Source organism: Nomascus leucogenys, chromosome 24, assembly GCF_006542625.1.
Source record: "Nomascus leucogenys isolate Asia chromosome 24, Asia_NLE_v1, whole genome shotgun sequence".
Classification (NCBI taxonomy): domain Eukaryota; kingdom Metazoa; phylum Chordata; class Mammalia; order Primates; family Hylobatidae; genus Nomascus; species Nomascus leucogenys.
The window spans coordinates 2,932,113-2,949,218 of NC_044404.1; the positions used below are offsets into that span (position 1 = coordinate 2,932,113).

The 17,106-nt window shown below is 62.7% G+C and overlaps 3 protein-coding genes across 3 annotated transcripts in view; 1 reads left to right on the top strand and 2 right to left on the bottom strand.

Moving 5' to 3' along the window:
* Window positions 1-3,226: 3,226 nt before the first annotated feature.
* Window positions 3,227-5,835, top strand: CALML6 (calmodulin like 6). Its single transcript, XM_030805606.1, has 6 exons — window positions 3,227-3,848; window positions 4,226-4,276; window positions 4,982-5,156; window positions 5,294-5,438; window positions 5,516-5,616; window positions 5,689-5,835. Exons 1-6 carry the CDS (start codon window positions 3,822-3,824, stop codon window positions 5,733-5,735), a joined length of 546 nt encoding a protein of 181 aa, XP_030661466.1. The 5' UTR covers window positions 3,227-3,821; the 3' UTR covers window positions 5,736-5,835.
* Window positions 5,836-6,130: 295 nt separating this feature from the next.
* On the bottom strand, window positions 6,131-8,073 carry TMEM52 (transmembrane protein 52). Its single transcript, XM_030805525.1, has 5 exons — window positions 7,724-8,073; window positions 7,587-7,630; window positions 7,435-7,476; window positions 6,795-6,973; window positions 6,131-6,704 (listed from the first exon to the last, which is right to left on the bottom strand). Exons 1-5 carry the CDS (start codon window positions 7,787-7,789, stop codon window positions 6,424-6,426), a joined length of 612 nt encoding a protein of 203 aa, XP_030661385.1. The 5' UTR covers window positions 7,790-8,073; the 3' UTR covers window positions 6,131-6,423.
* Window positions 8,074-10,514: 2,441 nt separating this feature from the next.
* Window positions 10,515-17,106, bottom strand: part of CFAP74 (cilia and flagella associated protein 74) — a 79,205-nt gene continuing 72,613 nt past the window's right edge. Inside the window, exons 27-39 of the mRNA XM_030805524.1 lie at window positions 16,808-16,906; window positions 15,856-15,995; window positions 15,151-15,285; window positions 14,909-15,018; window positions 14,714-14,769; window positions 14,485-14,604; window positions 14,036-14,191; window positions 12,908-13,037; window positions 12,334-12,488; window positions 11,926-12,058; window positions 11,544-11,704; window positions 11,145-11,279; window positions 10,515-10,948 (exon numbers count right to left, since the gene is read on the bottom strand). Of these exons, the coding sequence (XP_030661384.1) occupies window positions 10,847-10,948; window positions 11,145-11,279; window positions 11,544-11,704; window positions 11,926-12,058; window positions 12,334-12,488; window positions 12,908-13,037; window positions 14,036-14,191; window positions 14,485-14,604; window positions 14,714-14,769; window positions 14,909-15,018; window positions 15,151-15,285; window positions 15,856-15,995; window positions 16,808-16,906 (1,632 nt within the window). The 3' untranslated portion in view covers window positions 10,515-10,846. The remainder of the gene's footprint in view (window positions 10,949-11,144; window positions 11,280-11,543; window positions 11,705-11,925; window positions 12,059-12,333; window positions 12,489-12,907; window positions 13,038-14,035; window positions 14,192-14,484; window positions 14,605-14,713; window positions 14,770-14,908; window positions 15,019-15,150; window positions 15,286-15,855; window positions 15,996-16,807; window positions 16,907-17,106) is intronic.

Here is a 17,106-nt window from a genome sequence, read left to right on the forward strand (position 1 = left end):
AAGCGTGAGCCACCGCGCCCAGCAATTTTTTTTTTTTTTTTTTTGTATTTTTAGTAGAGACAGCATTTCACTGTGTTAGCCAGGATGGTCTCAATCTCCTGACCTCGTGATCCCCCCACCTCGGCCCCCCAAAGTGCTGGGATTACAGGCATGAGCCACCGTGCCGGCCTACTGATTTAAATACTAATCACATCTATGAAACACCTTGATGCCCGCCCCTATTCATTGCAGCAGCAGTTCCAACAGCCAAGAGGTGGGAGCACCTAAGTGTTCATCAGCAGATGGTGGATAAACCGAGTATAGTCCATCCTGAGAATAACATTTTACTCAGCCTTAAAAAAGACGCCTATTCCAGGCCGAGTGCAGTGGCTCACGCCTGTAATCTCAGCACTTTGTGAGGCCCAGGTGGGCGGATCATGAGGTCAGGAGATCGAGACGATCCTGGCTAACACGGTGAAACCCCGTCTCTACTAAAAGTATAAAAAATTAGCCGGACTTGCTGGGCGCGGTGGCTCACGCTTGTAATCCCAGCACTTTGGGAGGCCGAGGCGGGCGGATCACGAGGTCAGGAGATCGAGACCATGGTGAAACCCCGTCTCTACTAAAAATACAAAAAATTAGCCGGGCGTGGTGGCGGGCGCCTGTAGTCCCAGCTACTCGGAGAGGCTGAGGCAGGAGAATGGCGTGAACCCGGGAGGTGGAGCTTGCAGTGAGCCGAGATCGCGCCACCGCACTCCAGCCTGGGTGAAAGAGCAAGACTCCGTCTCAAGAAAAAAAAAAAAAAAAAAATTAGCCGGACTTAGTGGCGGGGGCCTGTAGTCCCAGCTACTCGGGAGGCTGAGGCAGGAGAATTGCTTGACCCAGGAGGCGGAGGTTGCAGTGAACTGAGATCGCGCCATTGCCCTCCAGCCTGGAGACAGAGCGAGACTCTGCCTCAAAAAAAAAAAAAAAAAAAAGTCGAATTCTTTTTTTTTTTTGAGATGGAGTCTCACTCTATCACCCAGGCTGGGGTGCAGTGGCGCAATCTCGGCTCACTGCATCCTCCACCTCCTGGGTTCAGGCAGTTCTCTGCCTCAGCCTCCTGAGTAGCTGGGATTACAGGCACCCGCCACCATGTCTGGCTAATTTTTGTATTTTTTTTTTTTTTAGTAGAGACAGAGTTTAACCATCTTGGCCAGGCTGGTCTTGAACTCCTGACCTCGTGATCCACCCGCCTCGGCCTCCCAAAGTGCTGGGATTACAGGCGTGAGCCATCACACCCGGCCCCCGGAGTCGAATTCTTTTATTTTTTTTGAGACAGAGTCTTGCTCCATCACCAGGCTGGAGTGCAGTGGCGTGATCTTGGCTCACTGCAACCTCCACTTCCCAGGTTCAAGCAATTCTCCTGCCTCAGCCTCCCGAGTAGCTGGGATTACAGGTGTGTGCCACCATGCCCAGCTAATTTTTAGTAGAGACGGGGTTTCACCATGTTGGTCAGGCTGGTCTCGATCTCGTGGCCTCGTGATCCACCCACCTCGGCCTCCCAAAGTGCTGGGATTACAGGTATGACCACGTGCCGCCGGTCGATTTTTTTTTTTTTTTTTTTTTTTTTTTTTTGGACGGAGTCTTCTCTGTCCCAGCTGGATCAGTGGCCATCTCGCCCTCCGCCCCCCCCCCCCCCCCCCCCCCCCCCCCCCCCCCCCCGGCATTGATTAGCGGCACCGTGGTCCATCCTGACTCGTATCCCCCCTCGGCTCCAAAGTGCTGGGATTACAGGTATGAGCCACCGCGCCCGGCCCGGAGTCGAATTCTTAAAAACAGAAAGTAGAATAGCGATTGTCATAGGCTGGAGGGGGTGGAAGAAGGGAGATGCTGTTTAATGGGTGTGGGGGTCCGTTTTGCAAGGTGAAAGGTTCTAGAGATCTGCTGCATAACTGGGTACGGCCATTAACACAACTGCACTTGCACCTGAACGTGGCTGAGGCAGCATTCTAATTGTTACAGGGTTTTTCTCTTTTTCTGTTTTCTTTTTTTTTTTTTTTTTTGAGACGGAGTCTCGCTCTGTTGCCCAGGCTGGAGTGCAGTGGCGCGATATTGGCTCACTGCAAGCTCTGCCTCCTGGGTTCACGCCATTCTCCTGCCTCAGCCTCCCGAGAAGCTGGGACTACAGGCGCCCGCCACCACGCTCGGCTAATTTTTTTGTATCTTTTTTTAGTACAGTCGGGGTTTCACCATGTTAGCCAGGATGGTCTCGATCTCCTGACCTTGTGATCTGCCCGCCTCAGCCTCCCAAAGAGCTGGGATTACAGGCGTGAACCACCGTGCCCAGCCTCTTTTTCTGTTTTCTTATGGAGAATAGCCCTTCAGTGATCAGAAGAGACACAAGAAGGAAAATAAAGATTGGATGACTCTCAGGTCCCAGGGATACCGGGTATGTCCAAAGGCCACACAGAGGCCGGTCAGCACGAGGAGAGAAGGATAGAGGGCGAGGACCTGTTCTGCTGCTTGTACTGGGTCCTGGGTATGGGTAGAAGCCTAGATGGAGAGGAGAGGGGTTGATGGTGGTTGTGGCCATGTTGCCCCTCCCTACCTTTGTTAGGGCCAGGGTGGGGTGGGGGGTGTGCCCTCTGCTTTAAGTTGGGCTCCAGGGGTCACAGCTTTGAGTTTCACTCGTAAGCCCATCAGGATGTCTGGAACCTTCAGGGCTGCGGCCCAGGAATGTCAGACACTAGAGACCTGGGAACGGAGGAGGCAGAGCCTGCTGTCCACCGGCTGTGAGAGTTGTCGGGGTGGAGACTTGCCAGGGCCATGAGGCCAGTGCAGTTCTCTGTGTCTCTGTACCCAGCTGGCCTGTACCTGGGGACCCCAAGCCAGAACCCGGGATGGGCCCTGGCCTAGGTGCTGTGGCTCCCTCCATTCTATGCCCCTGGGGGAAGGTGTTCAGTGTGTGAATTGTTCCCTGCCTCAGCCCAGGGGAAAGCTGAGGCCAGGAAGCAGCCAGGATGAAGGTCAGGGCCTCCCTTGGCCCCACCAGACCTCTTGGCCCCACCAGACCCAGGGCCGCTTCCCTCCAGCCCTGGCTCCTGTTTGGCTGGAGGTGCCCCGGGCTGTTGGCCTGCCCTCGTCAGCATCAATCTTGCAGTCTCAGCAGCTGGCCTGGGTCTCAGCGGGAGGCATCCTGTAGCTTCAGGTTTTCTGGCAAGGCAGAGGGTTGGGCTGGCGGGGGACACTGAGTGCCACACCTGCGCAGACTCTTCATGCCATCAAGGGGCCAGTCGGGGGGCAGGTGTGAGTGTGACCCTGAGGGCCCTGACCTGCCACTGCAAACCTCACACTCCTGCCTGGGTGGGGCAGGGAGGAGCTGGACCCTAGCTTTGGGAGTCTGGTGGGTAATTAGACCCAGACAGGGAGGGCTCAGTGTGGGTCTGAGGAGGGAACACACGTGTGCAGGCGTGTGCGCCACTGTGGCATGTTGATACTGACCAGCCTGGGCACCAGGCCCCCTCGGGAGCCAGCTTTGCTGTTCTGAGTGGAAGGGAGGTCAGGTTTCCCTGAGAAACCTCAAAATAGCCCCCAACTGTGCCCGGCTTCCAGCGGGCAGCCCAGCCCCCAGGCCCTGTCTTGCTCCCTTTCCCCCTTCACCCCCAGCCCTTGTCCTGCTGTCTCCTCCCTGAATGGTGGACCCTCAGCCCCTCCTGTACAAGGTGGTCAAGGGGTGCCTCATGCATTTGTTCATTCGACCTGTCCTGAGAGTTTGTGACATGCTGGCACAGGGCCAATGTTGAGTCCACCAGAATGGGAGGGTGGCCAGGCTCTGAGCCACTGGGCACCAGCTGGCCAGGATGGGTCTTCAACAAGAAATCTCACTGGTGAGTGATGACAGCATGGGACCAGGGTCCCATGAAGACCTGCTGGAGGGCCACACCTCTGGGAAGGTAGACTCAGAGCTTGGTCCGGTGAAGAGGGAACAGCAAGGGGAACAGCATGTGTGAGGGTCTCACCATGTCTCAGCCCTTTCCTGGCCCCTGTGCTTATCCTTCGGTGCCCATCTTCAGGGTCGGGGGAAGCCCAGGCCAAAGCGGGCTGGGAAGGGGCCCTGTGGATAAGGCCAAGAGCCTGTCCCAAAATAGGGCCAGCACGATTTCCCACCCATAAAAGGCTCTTGGAATCTGGACCCCGGGGACCCCAGGCAGCCAGGCCCAGCTAAAACTCAGCTGCCACCACTGCCCCGACACTCTGCCCACAGCAGCCCTGGTGCCACCACCCTGCAGAATCCTGTCTGACAACCACCGACATGGTAAGGCTGTTCTCTGTGCCTGATGGAGTCTCTGGTGGGCTGGCTGGGTAGGTTGAGCTGGAACCTGGAGGTGTGAGGACCTGCCAGGGAGCCTGGGCAGGAAGAGGCTGAGGTGGAAGAGGGGGCCAAGCCCTGCTGCCACCAACATGGCCCTTGTTCCGGGGCCAGGGTGGAGCAGCCCTTTCTGGAAGCTGGCTCCCAGATGGGCAGCAGCAGTGGTGGCAGGCAGGTGTGGCCCGGTGCTGGACTCTCCCTCCGTAATGCCACACAGGCTGGAGCCCAGGGTTCTGCTTCCTGGGCTGTATCCCAGTCCTGGGCTGGAAGCCTTTCCTGGGCCAGGGCTGGGCTCCTCCCCACCCTGCTCTTGGCTTCCTTCACCTGTCTCACCTGGTGTCCATTGCCAGGCACCAGGGCCGCGGCCTGGCCTGCCTGGCCCTGCAGCTCCCGCTGTTCCCTCGCATGCTGGCCCCTGCCTGTCTGGCCCTTGCCCCTGTTAGCTGCCTGGCAGAGCCCTGCTGGCCCTGCAAACCCCTGGCGTGTGACCCCTTGTCTGGGAAGCCTGCTTTCCGCTGGAGGCCTCCTCTCTTACCACTCACCTTGAAAGGCTGCCAGTGGAGGAATGGGTGCAGGGGGTACCTCTGACCCTTCCCTGGACACAGGGGCAGAAGGGGCTCCTGGTCAGGCTGGTGCGGATGTCCCCTGCAGACAGAGCGCCTGTCGGCCGAGCAGATCAAGGAGTACAAGGGAGTCTTTGAGATGTTCGACGAAGAGGGCAACGGGGAGGTGAAGACGGGGGAACTGGAGCGGCTCATGAGCCTGCTGGGCATCAATCCCACCAAGAGTGAGCTGGCCTCGATGGCCAAGGACGTGGACAGAGACAGTGAGCTCATGGCTGGAGCAGGGTGGGCAGCCTCGGGGAGGGCCCTGGGTCAGGTCTCAGTGCCTATGGGGGTAAGAGGCAAAGCCCATAGGGAGTGCTGTGCTCCGTCCCTTGAGCCCCAGCTGTGCCCCTTGCAGACAAAGGGTTCTTCAACTGCGATGGTTTCCTGGCACTAATGGGAGTTTACCATGAGAAGGCCCAGAACCAGGAGAGCGAGCTGAGGGCGGCATTCCGCGTCTTCGACAAAGAGGGCAAGGGCTACATTGACTGGAACACACTCAAGTAGGGCCCGGGTGGGGGGCGGGTGGGGGGCGGGCATGGGCAGGGCCGATGGAGTGGCTCAGCGCCAGGCCCCACAGGTACGTGCTCATGAACGCAGGGGAGCCCCTCAACGAGGTGGAGGCAGAGCAGATGATGAAGGAGGCTGACAAGGACGGGGACGGGACCATCGACTATGAGGGTGAGTGGCCTGGAGCCCAGGGAGCCGTTGGCTGGGCCGGGGCAAGCTGCTGACCTGCCCCTCTGTTCCCAGAGTTTGTGGCCATGATGACCGGGGAGTCCTTCAAGCTGATCCAGTAGGTGCAGCTGCCGCAGCCGGGGAAGGCCTGCCTGGGAAGGCCGCTGCCCCTGCCCCTGGCCCCCCACTCCCCCGGCTCTGTGTAAAATAAATGTTCCAGCCTAACCTGTGTGTGCCTCATTGTCCCAGCCTGGGTTGGGGGTAACAGGCAAAGGCATGGGGCTGGAGAAGGAAGAGTTTTCCTGGCCCAGCCACAGAAACACAGCCCCAGTCATTTCTGCCATGACACCTGACACCACCCGTTGCCCAGCTCAGGGCTAGGAATGCCAGCTTGAAACCTGGACGGGGTACAGGCTGGGGACCACACGCTCGCCTTGCCTACTTGCACTGGGGGTTGGCTGCCCAAGGGTTTCTCCCAGAGCCCTGGAGTCCCAGAGTCCTTCCCACATAGGCAGAGACCACTTAAATACAAACTTTATTCTTTCTCCAAGAAGATGCAGACGTCACAGCTGGCCCTGAGCTCCCACCCCAGGCTCAGGCCCAGGGGGCCTCTTCCAGGCTGAGGGCCTGCTGGGGCTGGGCCAGGGGCTGAGGCTGACAGCAGCAGCCTGCCTGGGGGTGACGCCATGGGGCCGGTGTAACATGGCACCGAGGCTGGGGCCACAGCAATGTGTGGGATGGTGGGGTGGGCTGGGGGCCCTTGGCTCCAGGCGCTAGTTCTCCAAGCTCTGGTCTGTTCTCCTACCTCCTTCAAGGGGCACCAGGGCTACAAGGTGGTAGTTGAGTATTGGGGCCCGACTCCTGGGGCACTGGAGTGGTCTCTAGGCCTGAGGCCCCAAGGAGAGGACTGGGTTTCTGGGAGAGTGATGGCCCTTCCTCTCTTGGCTTGGCCATCTTGACAGCTTCATCGTAGGAGGGTGGAGGCTCCGGGGCGTACAGGCTGTAGGCAGGAGGAGCCATGGAGTCCGGGTCCAGTTCCCCAAAGGGCAGGGGCAACCGCATGCCCAGTGGGTACTGCACGGAGCTGTAGGCTGCAGGGAACCAGAGTGGGTTCGTGGAGGCGGGCTTGGCATTTACCCCCGTCATCTCCACCCCCAACTGGCAGGCCCCTAGGCACTCACAGGTCACAGTGCTGTGTACAGGGCTGTCGCTGTCCATAGGGATGACCGCCAGGTCGCAGGGCTGCCGTGCTGGTGGCAGATGTGGCTGGGCCTGTGCCTGCTTCCGGAGGCAGCAGAACCGGACACAGCCGGCTGTGACCCCGCACAGCAGAAGCAGGAGGACCGCCAGCAGGATGAGCCTAGGAAAGCAAGGCTCTACCACTGGACTGACCCTCGGCCACCAGGCACCTGCACCCTGGGGAATGTCGTGGCACAACCACCGAAGACAGGTTAACAGGATAAAAAGCAGATAATGTCTCTCCACGTCGGAGACCGCGGTGGCCAGAGCCTGGCCTCGGGCTGCTGGGCCTGCCCTGGCTATCTCTCCCGGGCTGGCCAGGGGTGGCCTTGGGCTCACTCCCAGGACTCGCTGTCCTCAGTGACTGCCCCACTGCTGAGCGTGATCATAGGGGCTTCCCGCGGAGGCAAGGCGGGAGGGGTGGGAGGGAAGGTCCTGCTTGCTCGAGGTCAGTTCCCGCCAGCGGCCGGGACTGGGCGACAGCGGAGGCGGCCTGGTGAGGTAAGGGCCTGGCGGGCCTGGCCCCGGTGACCCCCGCCCCAGAACCGTCGGACGCACGGCTCCGCCGCGGCCTCCACTTACCCCACGTGCCACAGGCTGCTCCAGCGGGCCTGGGGCGGGCACCTGTGGGGACGGCGGCACCTGGAGCAGGCGGGGCATGCGACGGCCGACCTCGCCGCCCGCGCCTCCCTACAGGGCGGGGCCAGGCCCCGGCTCCCTCCCCCCCGACTTACTGGTCCGAGGGGTCGCAGCTGTCGTCCGCGAAGCCCAGCGCCACCTGTGGGGACAAGGGTGAGCTCGGGAGGGGCGTGGTCCGAACACAGACCCGCCCTGCGGTGGCCGAACCGAGAGAGAACGCGGCCCGACTCACCTGCGGCAGCGGCAGGAGCGGCAGCAGCAGCCGGAGTCCGCGGGCGGCCAGCGGCCCCCGGGCCATGCTCTGCGGAGGTTGGAGCAAAGCCCAGCGGCGCGGCTTTATGGGGCCCCGCCCACCACAGGACACACCCACCACATGACACGCCCACAGAACGACTGCTCAGAGTAAACCCCGCCCACCGGACCCCACTGGCCGCAGGCCCCGCCCACAGGAGCACACGCCTACTGGACGCCCCACGCAGGGTAAACCCCGCCCTCCGGGCACCGCCCAGAGCAAGCCCCGTTCCTCGCAGGCCGCGCCCACAGGAGCACAGGCTCACAGGACGTCTCACGCAGCGTAAACCCCGCCCACTGGGCTCCGCCCAGTGTAAGCCTGGTTCGCCGCAGGCCCCGCCCACAGGAGGCCTCGCCCACGAGACGCCCCCATTCGCTGGGCCTCCACTCAATGCAAACCCCGCCCACTGGCCCCATGCCCAACGTAAGCCTCGCCCACCATACCCTGCTCAACGCAATCCCCTCCCACTGGGCCACGCCCAACGTGTTCAGGGGGCTTGTCCGCCGCAAGCCCTGCTCCGCAGCTCCACCTGGCCCAGACTCGTGAGGCGACGGTGGATCTCGCTCAGCCCGGGTACGGCGCCTTCACCTCGGCCGAGCGTGGCCTGCTCTGCCGCTGGTCTGGGCGTGGCCCGGGGACCCTCGGGAGCTGGCCTGGAAAGTCGTGGCTGCCTTGGGTGTGGTCCCTCGGGCCGTCTTGCAGGCGGGCTCCAGGTGAACTGTAGGGTAACGCCAGCGAGATGCTGGGCATCCCGAACGTGGTGTTTGGACACTTGATTGTGGACCTGGGCTGCAGGCGCTGCCTGGGGGCTGGCCGAGGGGGCTGGAGCCTGGCCCTGGCTCTGGGCCGTTGAGGCGCTGGGTGCAGACCACTTTCCCAAAGCACTTGGCTTTGGGGGCCATGCTCCACCTGGGGAATGTGGCCTCCATTCCCAAGGGCCACAGGGAGCCCAGCGCCCTTCCCTCAGCCTGCAATGTCTGCTGCTCCCTGTGCAGGGGCAGGCCGGGGGCCATTTCTTCCAGGGGGACCCCTGACCCTTATCCCTCTGCCACCAGGCCAGGGGCCCTGTTAGGCTCTTACTGCCCTCTGCTCCCCGTGGGACCAGCAGCACACCGTCCGTCTGGTGGTCAGGCTAAGGGAGGTGGTCAGCACAGCAAGGGCAGGGTCCATCTTACTGCAGGAGGAGCACACACCCCTTGCTCAGAACTGTTCCACATGTGGGCGCTGCTCAGTGTCCCCCGCCCCTACAAGGGCAGTGATCTTGGAGGGCAGGGCCTCCTCTGCGTGGCTCTTCTGCCCATACCTGCCCCTTCACTGCATCACTCCTTCCGCTACTGGGCTCTGCTTGAAGTTGCCTTTCGCCTCCCAGGGCCTGTGCCACAGTCCTCAAGGGCCCTTCCTGCCTGCCCAGCTCCCCCAGCCCCTGGCCCTTCTTCCTGCCACGTTGACTGCACTGGTCGTGGAAGCCCAGCACGGGAGTGGGAATGGGAGTGCATGTTCACAGCACAGCCTGAGGCCACAGCCCCGAGTTCCAGAAGGTGAGGGCGCAGCCCCCACACAGGACCTGGGCGGGCCTCTCCACTCAGTACCAGAGGCCTGCCAGCAGGAGAGGCAGGTCAGGGTTTAGAAGAGGGATTTATTCAGGAAACAGTGCCATCCAATAGCACCTCCTCCTGTGGCCGGGGCCTAGCCTGGACCTGGCGGAAGCTGCCTTCCCCTCCCATCTGGTGTGGCGCAAGCTTGAGCCATGGCGGGTCAGCTCCAGGAAAGGCAGCAAGGGATCCATTGGACAGAAATCCTGCAAAATGCCACTGCAGGGTCAATGTCACTGGCTTGAAGTTTGGGGCAATGGCAAGTTCCTAGGCACCGTGGGCCCTGGGGGGCTGGGGGTGAGGGCAGGCAGCTCAAGACCGGCGTCCCTGAGGCCTGTGCCCAAGAAAGCTCCCAGAAGCACCATCTGCTCCCCTGACCCGGCCAGGGAAGGCTGCATACGTTCTCCCGGTGGCTGCTGGTTGGGGTGGCACAGTGGGTGTGCTGTACTGTGACAGGAGGGCCAGGCTGGGTGGGCTCTGTAGGGACAGTGTCCAACAAGCCAGACTCCAGAGGGCAGGGTTGGGGTGCAGGCACCGCTCTGAGCTCCAGGAGCATCTCATGGGCTGCGAGGGGTCTTCTCTGTTGAAGGGTGGGTCAGAGCCCAGAAAGCCGAGCCCAGACTTATCTCAGACAAGTAAAGACTTAAGTGCAGGAGCTGGGCCTCACCTGGCCCCTGCTGGGCGGAGGGGAGGGCATGAGTAGGCTGGGTCCCTGCCGTCTGCTCATCTTTGCTTGGGGTCATCCAGGGTCTTGGAACTTGGGAAAAGTCTGCAGGTTCCCGGGGCCTGCCCTGGGCTTTGGAGCCCTGCCCTCCCCACCACTCAGGGCCCCTCGGTTCTGGGTCAGCCTCAGCTCTGGCTGCACCCCGGCCCTCTGGGCTGCCTGCTGCTGCTCAGGGTTCCAGGCTTGCGGGCTGTCCTTGAATTTGGGTTAGGGTGCCCTCCCCACAGGTGTCCTGCAGGATAGCCCCACTCCAGGAGGCCAGGCAGAGCGGGTTTCATGGCTGTGAGGGGAGGGGCTGCTTCCCCAGGGCTCTGTCCCCACCTCCCATTCTGTGCTCACCCCAGGGAATAACCTGCTGTTATATATATGTAACAGCAGTGTTGCAACACAGGTGCAACACTGCAGGCTGCACGTGTTGGCCTACAGAAAATTTATTGACAGGCTGTGGAGGGCTCTCCTGGGGGCTGGGGGCTCTGAGGGGCTCTGGCTAGGATGGCTGTGGGCTGGCCTGGCCTTCTCGCTGCTTCCGAGTCTGGGGTCTCAGGAGGGGTGCTCTTGGATGTCCTTGGGCTTGCAGGGTCCAGGGCAGCAGGAAGTGGCCGTGGTGCCATGTGGAGGGCGGCCTATTGGAATCTGCCTGGCAGAGGATGGCCAGGTCCCAGGCTCTAGGGTAGTATGACCTGGCCCTCAGCCTGGGGAGGGCTTTGAGGGTGGGCAGGAGGGCCTGAGGGTGCTCTGTGCAGAGGCTTAGGGGCCGGTCACCACCTGGGCTACAAAGATGACCTTGTAGGTCTCCTTCACATCCCCCCTTAGCTGCAGCAGGGCCGACACCATGAGTGGGTGGTCTGGCTGGAACAGGAGGGGAGGGGAGAAGAGGCCTTCAGCCAGTGGGCACCCAGAGGAGATCTGCTGTCTTCCCGCTGCCCTGCCCGACTCCCCTGGGTCCTCCACGGCCACCTCCTCCCCTGGGACTGGGCAGGGGTGTCAGCCCACCCAGCCTTTGGCGTTCCCAGGGCTCCCTGGCCTGGAGCCCAAAGGCACCTACATCAAAGTCCGCAGGCGGCACCCAGGAGATGCTGATGGTCTTCGTCTGGCCGCGCTCCACAGAGCCCCTGGAGGGCTCAATGGAGAAACCCTTGTGCTGCAGGGATGCGACGCTGTCCATGCTGAACTCAACGGTCTGTGGGGTATGGGGCTCCTGTAGGCTGGCAACCAGGCGCTGCTCCCAGCAGCAGTGGGACTAGGGGTGAGGGTGCCCAGCTCCACTCACCCTCCCAGCTCTGACTAGCAGGCTGCCCACCCCACACCTGCCACAGGAAGTCCGAGAAAAGCCCGGCTGTGGGGACAAGCCCGGTGAGGGGCAAGGCCAGGAGGGTCAGGGCTGCCCAGGGCAGGGAAGGCTGAGGGGGCCGCCTGGTGTCCTCAGGCGCAGTGCTGTGGGCACCTTCTTTGGAGATGGCTGGGTGGTCCTGATACAGCCCACCTGCAGCTCTCGGGTGGCAGGTGGGGCTGGCGTGTCTGTGTCAAACTGGATGTAGTCCAGGGTCACCAGGATGGGCCTCAGCTCCTCAGCTTCTGGAGAGGGAGGGCCTGGCCGGGAGCTGGCTGGAGGGGTGTGGCCAGGGAAGCTGTTAAGGGTCAGGCTGAGGCGTGGAGTGAGGCTGCAGCTGGACTCCTGAACTCTGGTTAGCAGTGGCTGTCCTGCCTGGCTCTGGGGTAGAAGACTGGGAATCCCTGCCCTGCTCCGCTGGGTCTCGGGGCCCCCATCCACGGGATAGGGGCACCGGGAGGCCCCGTGTCTGTTCCCTCCCTGGGGAGGGGCTCACCCTCTCTGTGCCTGGGTTCAAATACAGGGATCGCTGTCAGAGACTCCACGGGCACGTCCAGGGGGTCTCCGCCCTCCACGAACATCATGTGCTCACAGGCAGCACCCTTTAGCAGGATCTGGTGGGAGATTTTCTGGGGACAAGAAGTGGAGTGGCCTTGTTCCCGAAGGTCTGCGGCAGGGGCCCTGCTGGTGAGAGCTGGGCTGGCTCAGGGAAGGAGGCAGGGATGGCCTGGGGGCTCCGTGGAGCCCTGGACTCTGGTCTCTCCACCGACGGCTCTCAATGTGGTGCTGAGTCCCCCAGCCACGGTACCCTCAGGGCCTCCAAAGTGGGGCAGCGCAGCGAAAGGCAAGGCCCTGGGTGGGGCTGGGGCCGGGCCGGGCTGAGCTTGCAGAGCCAGAGCCGCACCTTTTCAAAGAGCACCACCTGGAGCCGGTCGGAGAAGTAGAGGCTCTCATGGTCGGGGCTGAAGGTGACAGTGAAGTCCTGCGTCTTCCCGGGGTCCATGACGCCCTTGACGGGGGCCACACTGAACACGCTCTGACCGTTGAGATTCTGTGTCCCTGCGGGTAGGGTGGGGTGCAGTTTGGCCTTCTCCACCTGCAATCACTGTCTGCCCTCCAAGCCCTGCTCTATAGAGCTCTGCACCCTGCCAGCGCCCCCGCAGGCCCATGTCCTGCCTGGTCCCCCCAATGGCCTTGCGTCCCCACTCCTCCCACGGATCCAAGCGCCCAACCCCCAGCTCATCGCCCATCCCCCCAGCTTACCAACGCCCCCCAGCTCACCGCCCCCTCCAGCTCACTGCCCACCCCCCAGCTCACCGCCCGCCCCCTCCAGCTCACCGCCCAGCCCCCCATCTCACCACCCAGCACCCCATCTCACCAACTGCCCCCCATCCAGCTCACTGCCCACCCCCCATCTCACTGCCCACCCCTCCAGCTTACTGCCCACCCCCCCAGCTCACAGCCCACCCCCCGCTCACCAACCACCTCCGTCCTCTGGGAGGGCGAGCTGAGAAACTGCGGCATCTGCTGCTGGCCCCGGCCCCGGGTGCTGGAGAGGCTGTCCAGGTGCATGGAGAACTTGATGGGGAGCAGAGAGTTGTTCTGCAGCTGCAGAGAGCAGGCCGCGGTCACCGCCCGCCAGCCCCTGCCCGGCTGCCCCCTTCCTGTTGTCAGTACCTAGGACTTAGCTGCTGCTATGAGGCCACACCCACGTGGGGACCCAGGTGGCCTGACGACGCCAGCACACGTAGGGATTTATTGAGCTGTGTGCCAACATCCCTTCTTCCAGCCTCTCATCAGCCTTTGCTAGGCTGGGGCTCGGCTTCCCTGCCTAGGGCACGTGGACAGCTCTGGGATGCCACCTGTCCTCCAGGGCACCTGAGTCTCACTCAGGCCCAGCTTACCTGAACTCATGTCCCCGCCTGTGTCCTCCCTGCCCTTACCCCCTCTCCTTAGAGCACCCTTTCTCCATGCAACGCCCGTCTCGGGCTCTGCCTCCAGGACCCGCCCTGAGCCAGGCGGAGAAACAGGTGTCCCTCCTGGACCCATGCTCGTGTGAAAGCATGAGGGCAAACGGGGCAGTGCGAAGGCATGAGGACACACGGGGCAGTGCAAAGGCATGAGGGCACACAAGGCAGTGCAGAGGCATGAGGGCACACGCTGGTGCGAAGGCATGAGGGCACACGGGGCAGTGCGAAGGCATGAGGGCACGCAGGGCAGTGCGGCTCGCCGCAGAGGGCTGCAAACCCTTACCCCTGGGTGGCTGAGCTGAGCTCCAAAGGAGTGAGTTCAAGCAACAGGGCAGGGGGTGGTGGGTGGGGGGAGCTCTGTGCAGGGGCTGAGGAGGAGGGACAAGGAGCACCAAGGAGGACAGGGAGGTGAGGAGGACTAGGGGACATCCGCAGCCTCCCCAGAAACAGGCCCCTCGTTCCCTGCAGGAGAGGGCGGCAGAGGCGGCAGCTGTGTAGAGGAGGGGTAGAGGGGGCCACCTGTGTCCCCACGGGCTCTCCAACCCACGGGTCACTTTGACAGCTGGCCTGAGTCCTGCCTGGTGGAAACCCCCCCTGGGAGGCTGGAGCCAGCACCAGGGCCCACGTGTGCTTCACCTTGAAGCCTGAGGACACAGACTCTCCGGCAATCACATGGCCCATGTTGAGGACGCTGCCTTCAATGGAGCACGTGATCATGGACGCCACGCCAGTACCCACGAGGGTGAGGGTGAGTGTGCCTCTTTTGGTGATGATGTCCAGTGTTTCTTGAGCCTAAAGAGACCACATCCCTCAGCCAGGAACAGATGTCTGCTGGAGCCATGAGGGGAGCTCTGCCTCGGGGGCAGTGGGTTCTCAACGCCGGAGCTGAGACAGCGCTGGGGGGGCTCCGTCAGCTCTGCTCACTTGGTGGCTGGTGTGAGGGCCTGGGGGCCAGGCTGCTCGCAGACCCAGGCTTGGTCTGTTCCGAGCCTGAGCACAGGGGATGCCCGCCCCGGCTAGCGCCTTTGTCCTGCAGTGTGGGGAGCCTTGGGCCGCAGTGTGGCCGGGGTGGGCCTGGGACTCACCAGGATGCTCTCGTGGGGAGAGAAGGACAGCACCAGGACCTGGGTGTCACCCGCACGCAGCAGGCTGGAGTGGTTCAGCAGGACAAAGGGGCCATTGGGGTTCAGCAGGGAGAAGTCCAGCTGAGGGTCCACGTCAAGGAGGGGACACAGGTGTCTGCAGGCTCTACCACGCCCTCCCCAGTCCCCACTCCCACCCCGCAGGCCGCCTGAGCTGGGTGGACAAGGACACGGCCAGATCCTCGGGAGAGACGTTCTGGATGGAGACCTTCTTGATACTGCGGTGCCCTGAAATGGGGCAGGGAGCATCAGGCCACAGCCCCAGGCCCCAGGGAGCACCTCTGCCAGGGGTGGGCCGTGGGGCTGGGGGAGGCGTGGGTGTGCCTGGGCACCGGGGTGGAGGTGTGTGTGGGGCTGAGCGTCTCACCCACAGCGACGTCGCCGAAGTTAAAGATGGTCTTGCCTTTATGGGACGTCACCACAACAGATGGTGCCACCGTCGGGCACCACAGCTCCAGGTACAGGGTGTTGTGGGGGCTGGGATAGGAAGGGCATGCTGAGGACAGGGTGGGCAGCCCCCTGCCCGCCCAGGCCCCAGAGTTGGGCAGCAGCAGAGGGACAGCGCGTTTGCAGCTGACCACACCCCATTCTGGCCAGAGCACCCCGCACCTGAAGCTCAGGGGTTCTGACCCCTTCCTGTCTTTGATGTCACCACTGGCAACAACACAGGGAACTACAAATGTGTCAAACTTCGCCTGGAACGCTCTGACCAGGGTGGCTTGGGCGGCCTGGTACTCGTCGGAACTAGAAGGAAGTCAGAGGCATGCACTCCCGCCTTGCCCCCACCCACCATCGGCCCAGGCCGGAACACTGGGGCTCTGCCTCAGGGTCCCAGGGTCCCAGGCTGTGGCTGTCCCAGCTGTGTCTGACAAGCTGGCTTTTCCACCCTTCTCTGGCTCCTGTGGGGGCCTTGTCACTCACTTCAGGTCCTCATCAGCTGGTTTGGAGGCTAGGGGTTGGGGCAGGTGCCTTTGGCCCCAGGCTAGAGAGCCATGTTCCTTTCTGGGGCCACAGGCACCCATCAGAGCTTTCCCAGGGCTCATTCTGCACCCAGCGGGGCTGGGTGGGGGGTGGTGGCTTTGCTCCCCACCCATGGATTGAGGCCGTGTGCAGGGGTGTCAGGCCTGGGGGAATGGGGTGGGCAGGTCCCACGAAGGCAGCACCTGGATCCAGCTGTGTCTGAAGCCATCTGTCCTTCCAGCCACATGGGTCATTCCGGGCAGTCTGTAGGAGAGGACTCTCCACAGGGGCCACAGTGGGTCCCACCAGAGGGGCCTGGAGGGAAGCAGGTGGGGCAGCCCCTCCTGGACCCACCTGGGCTTCAGCTCCCGCTTCCGCATCTCCAGGACGTGGGGGACAGAGACTTTGAACAGCTTGTCGCGGTTCTGCGCTCGAAGAATGGAGAATGACAGTCTATGCAGGTCCTTCCTCTGGGGGGCCATATCCTTTCGGAACTGTGGGGGAAGCGACTGGCTGTGGGGCTCTGCAGGGCCCTGAAGACAGCCCGCTGCGCCCTGTGGCTCCTCTACGGCCAGTGCAGGAACCTTGGGGGCCCCAGTTTGGATTGAATGGGGATGCAAAAGCCGACTGGCTCCCGAGGAAGACAGTAGCCAGTGCGTAGGGGCACATAGACCCTCACAAAGCTGCTCACAGACTGTAGCGTCGGCTTCACCAGAGGATAAACCGAGGCACGAAGGAGTGAGGAGGCGGTCAGAACCGAGGTCCCCACCCTGGTGCCTTCCCCCATCTTCACCGCAGAAGGCCGAAGGCAAGTGCTTCCCCTCGTGTGCACGCCCAGGAGGAACCCAGGCCGGGAAAGGCAAGGGCTTGGGAGGAACCCAGGCCGGGAAGGGTGCATCTGGAGTGTGACAGGAGCCCTCGAGGCCACCTCCAGGGCCGGCACTTGTGGGGCAGATGCTGCAGGACACTCCGTGTTTCAGGTGCGCCTCCTGGGGCCTCCAGGTTGTTGGAGGGGCCCTTTATTGCATCCGCCGCACCCCTGGGTCACAGCCCCTACTGCCCCCACCTCCAGAGCCCACCAGTCCCTGCTCCTGCCTGGCAGTGCCTTCCAGAGAGGAGGGAGGGTCTTGGTGAACAAGCTTTTTAACCTCTGATACTGCTCGACATGCGCATTGCTTGGGAAAGGTCTACCCTGTGCTCCTGGCACACGGCCGGCCGGGGCCCCCAAGGACTCGAGGGCGGTGGAGTTTGTTCCTGCAACAGGCCCTTCCCCGACCCACGCCCCTTCTTCCCAGGCCCCACGCACAGATTTGGTCTCCATTTCTTTGTTCAGGAGTGGGAGGGCTTCCTGGCGGATGAGCTTCTCGGGCAGCACGGGCCGGAAGGCCACCTGGACCAGGCACCTCTGAGAAGAGACCGGCGTGGGCACAGGGGCTGCCACCTCCCTCCGCCCCCCAGGAGCCCCTGCTGGCACTCTACCGTCCTCTGCCCATGGACTCCACTCAAGGTCACCTCCCCCTTGAGATTTCAGCCTTCGTGCCCCTTCAGGAAGGCCCTCCCTGAACTCTGTCCCCCAGGAAGGGGGGGCGGGCTGCAGGCGTGAGC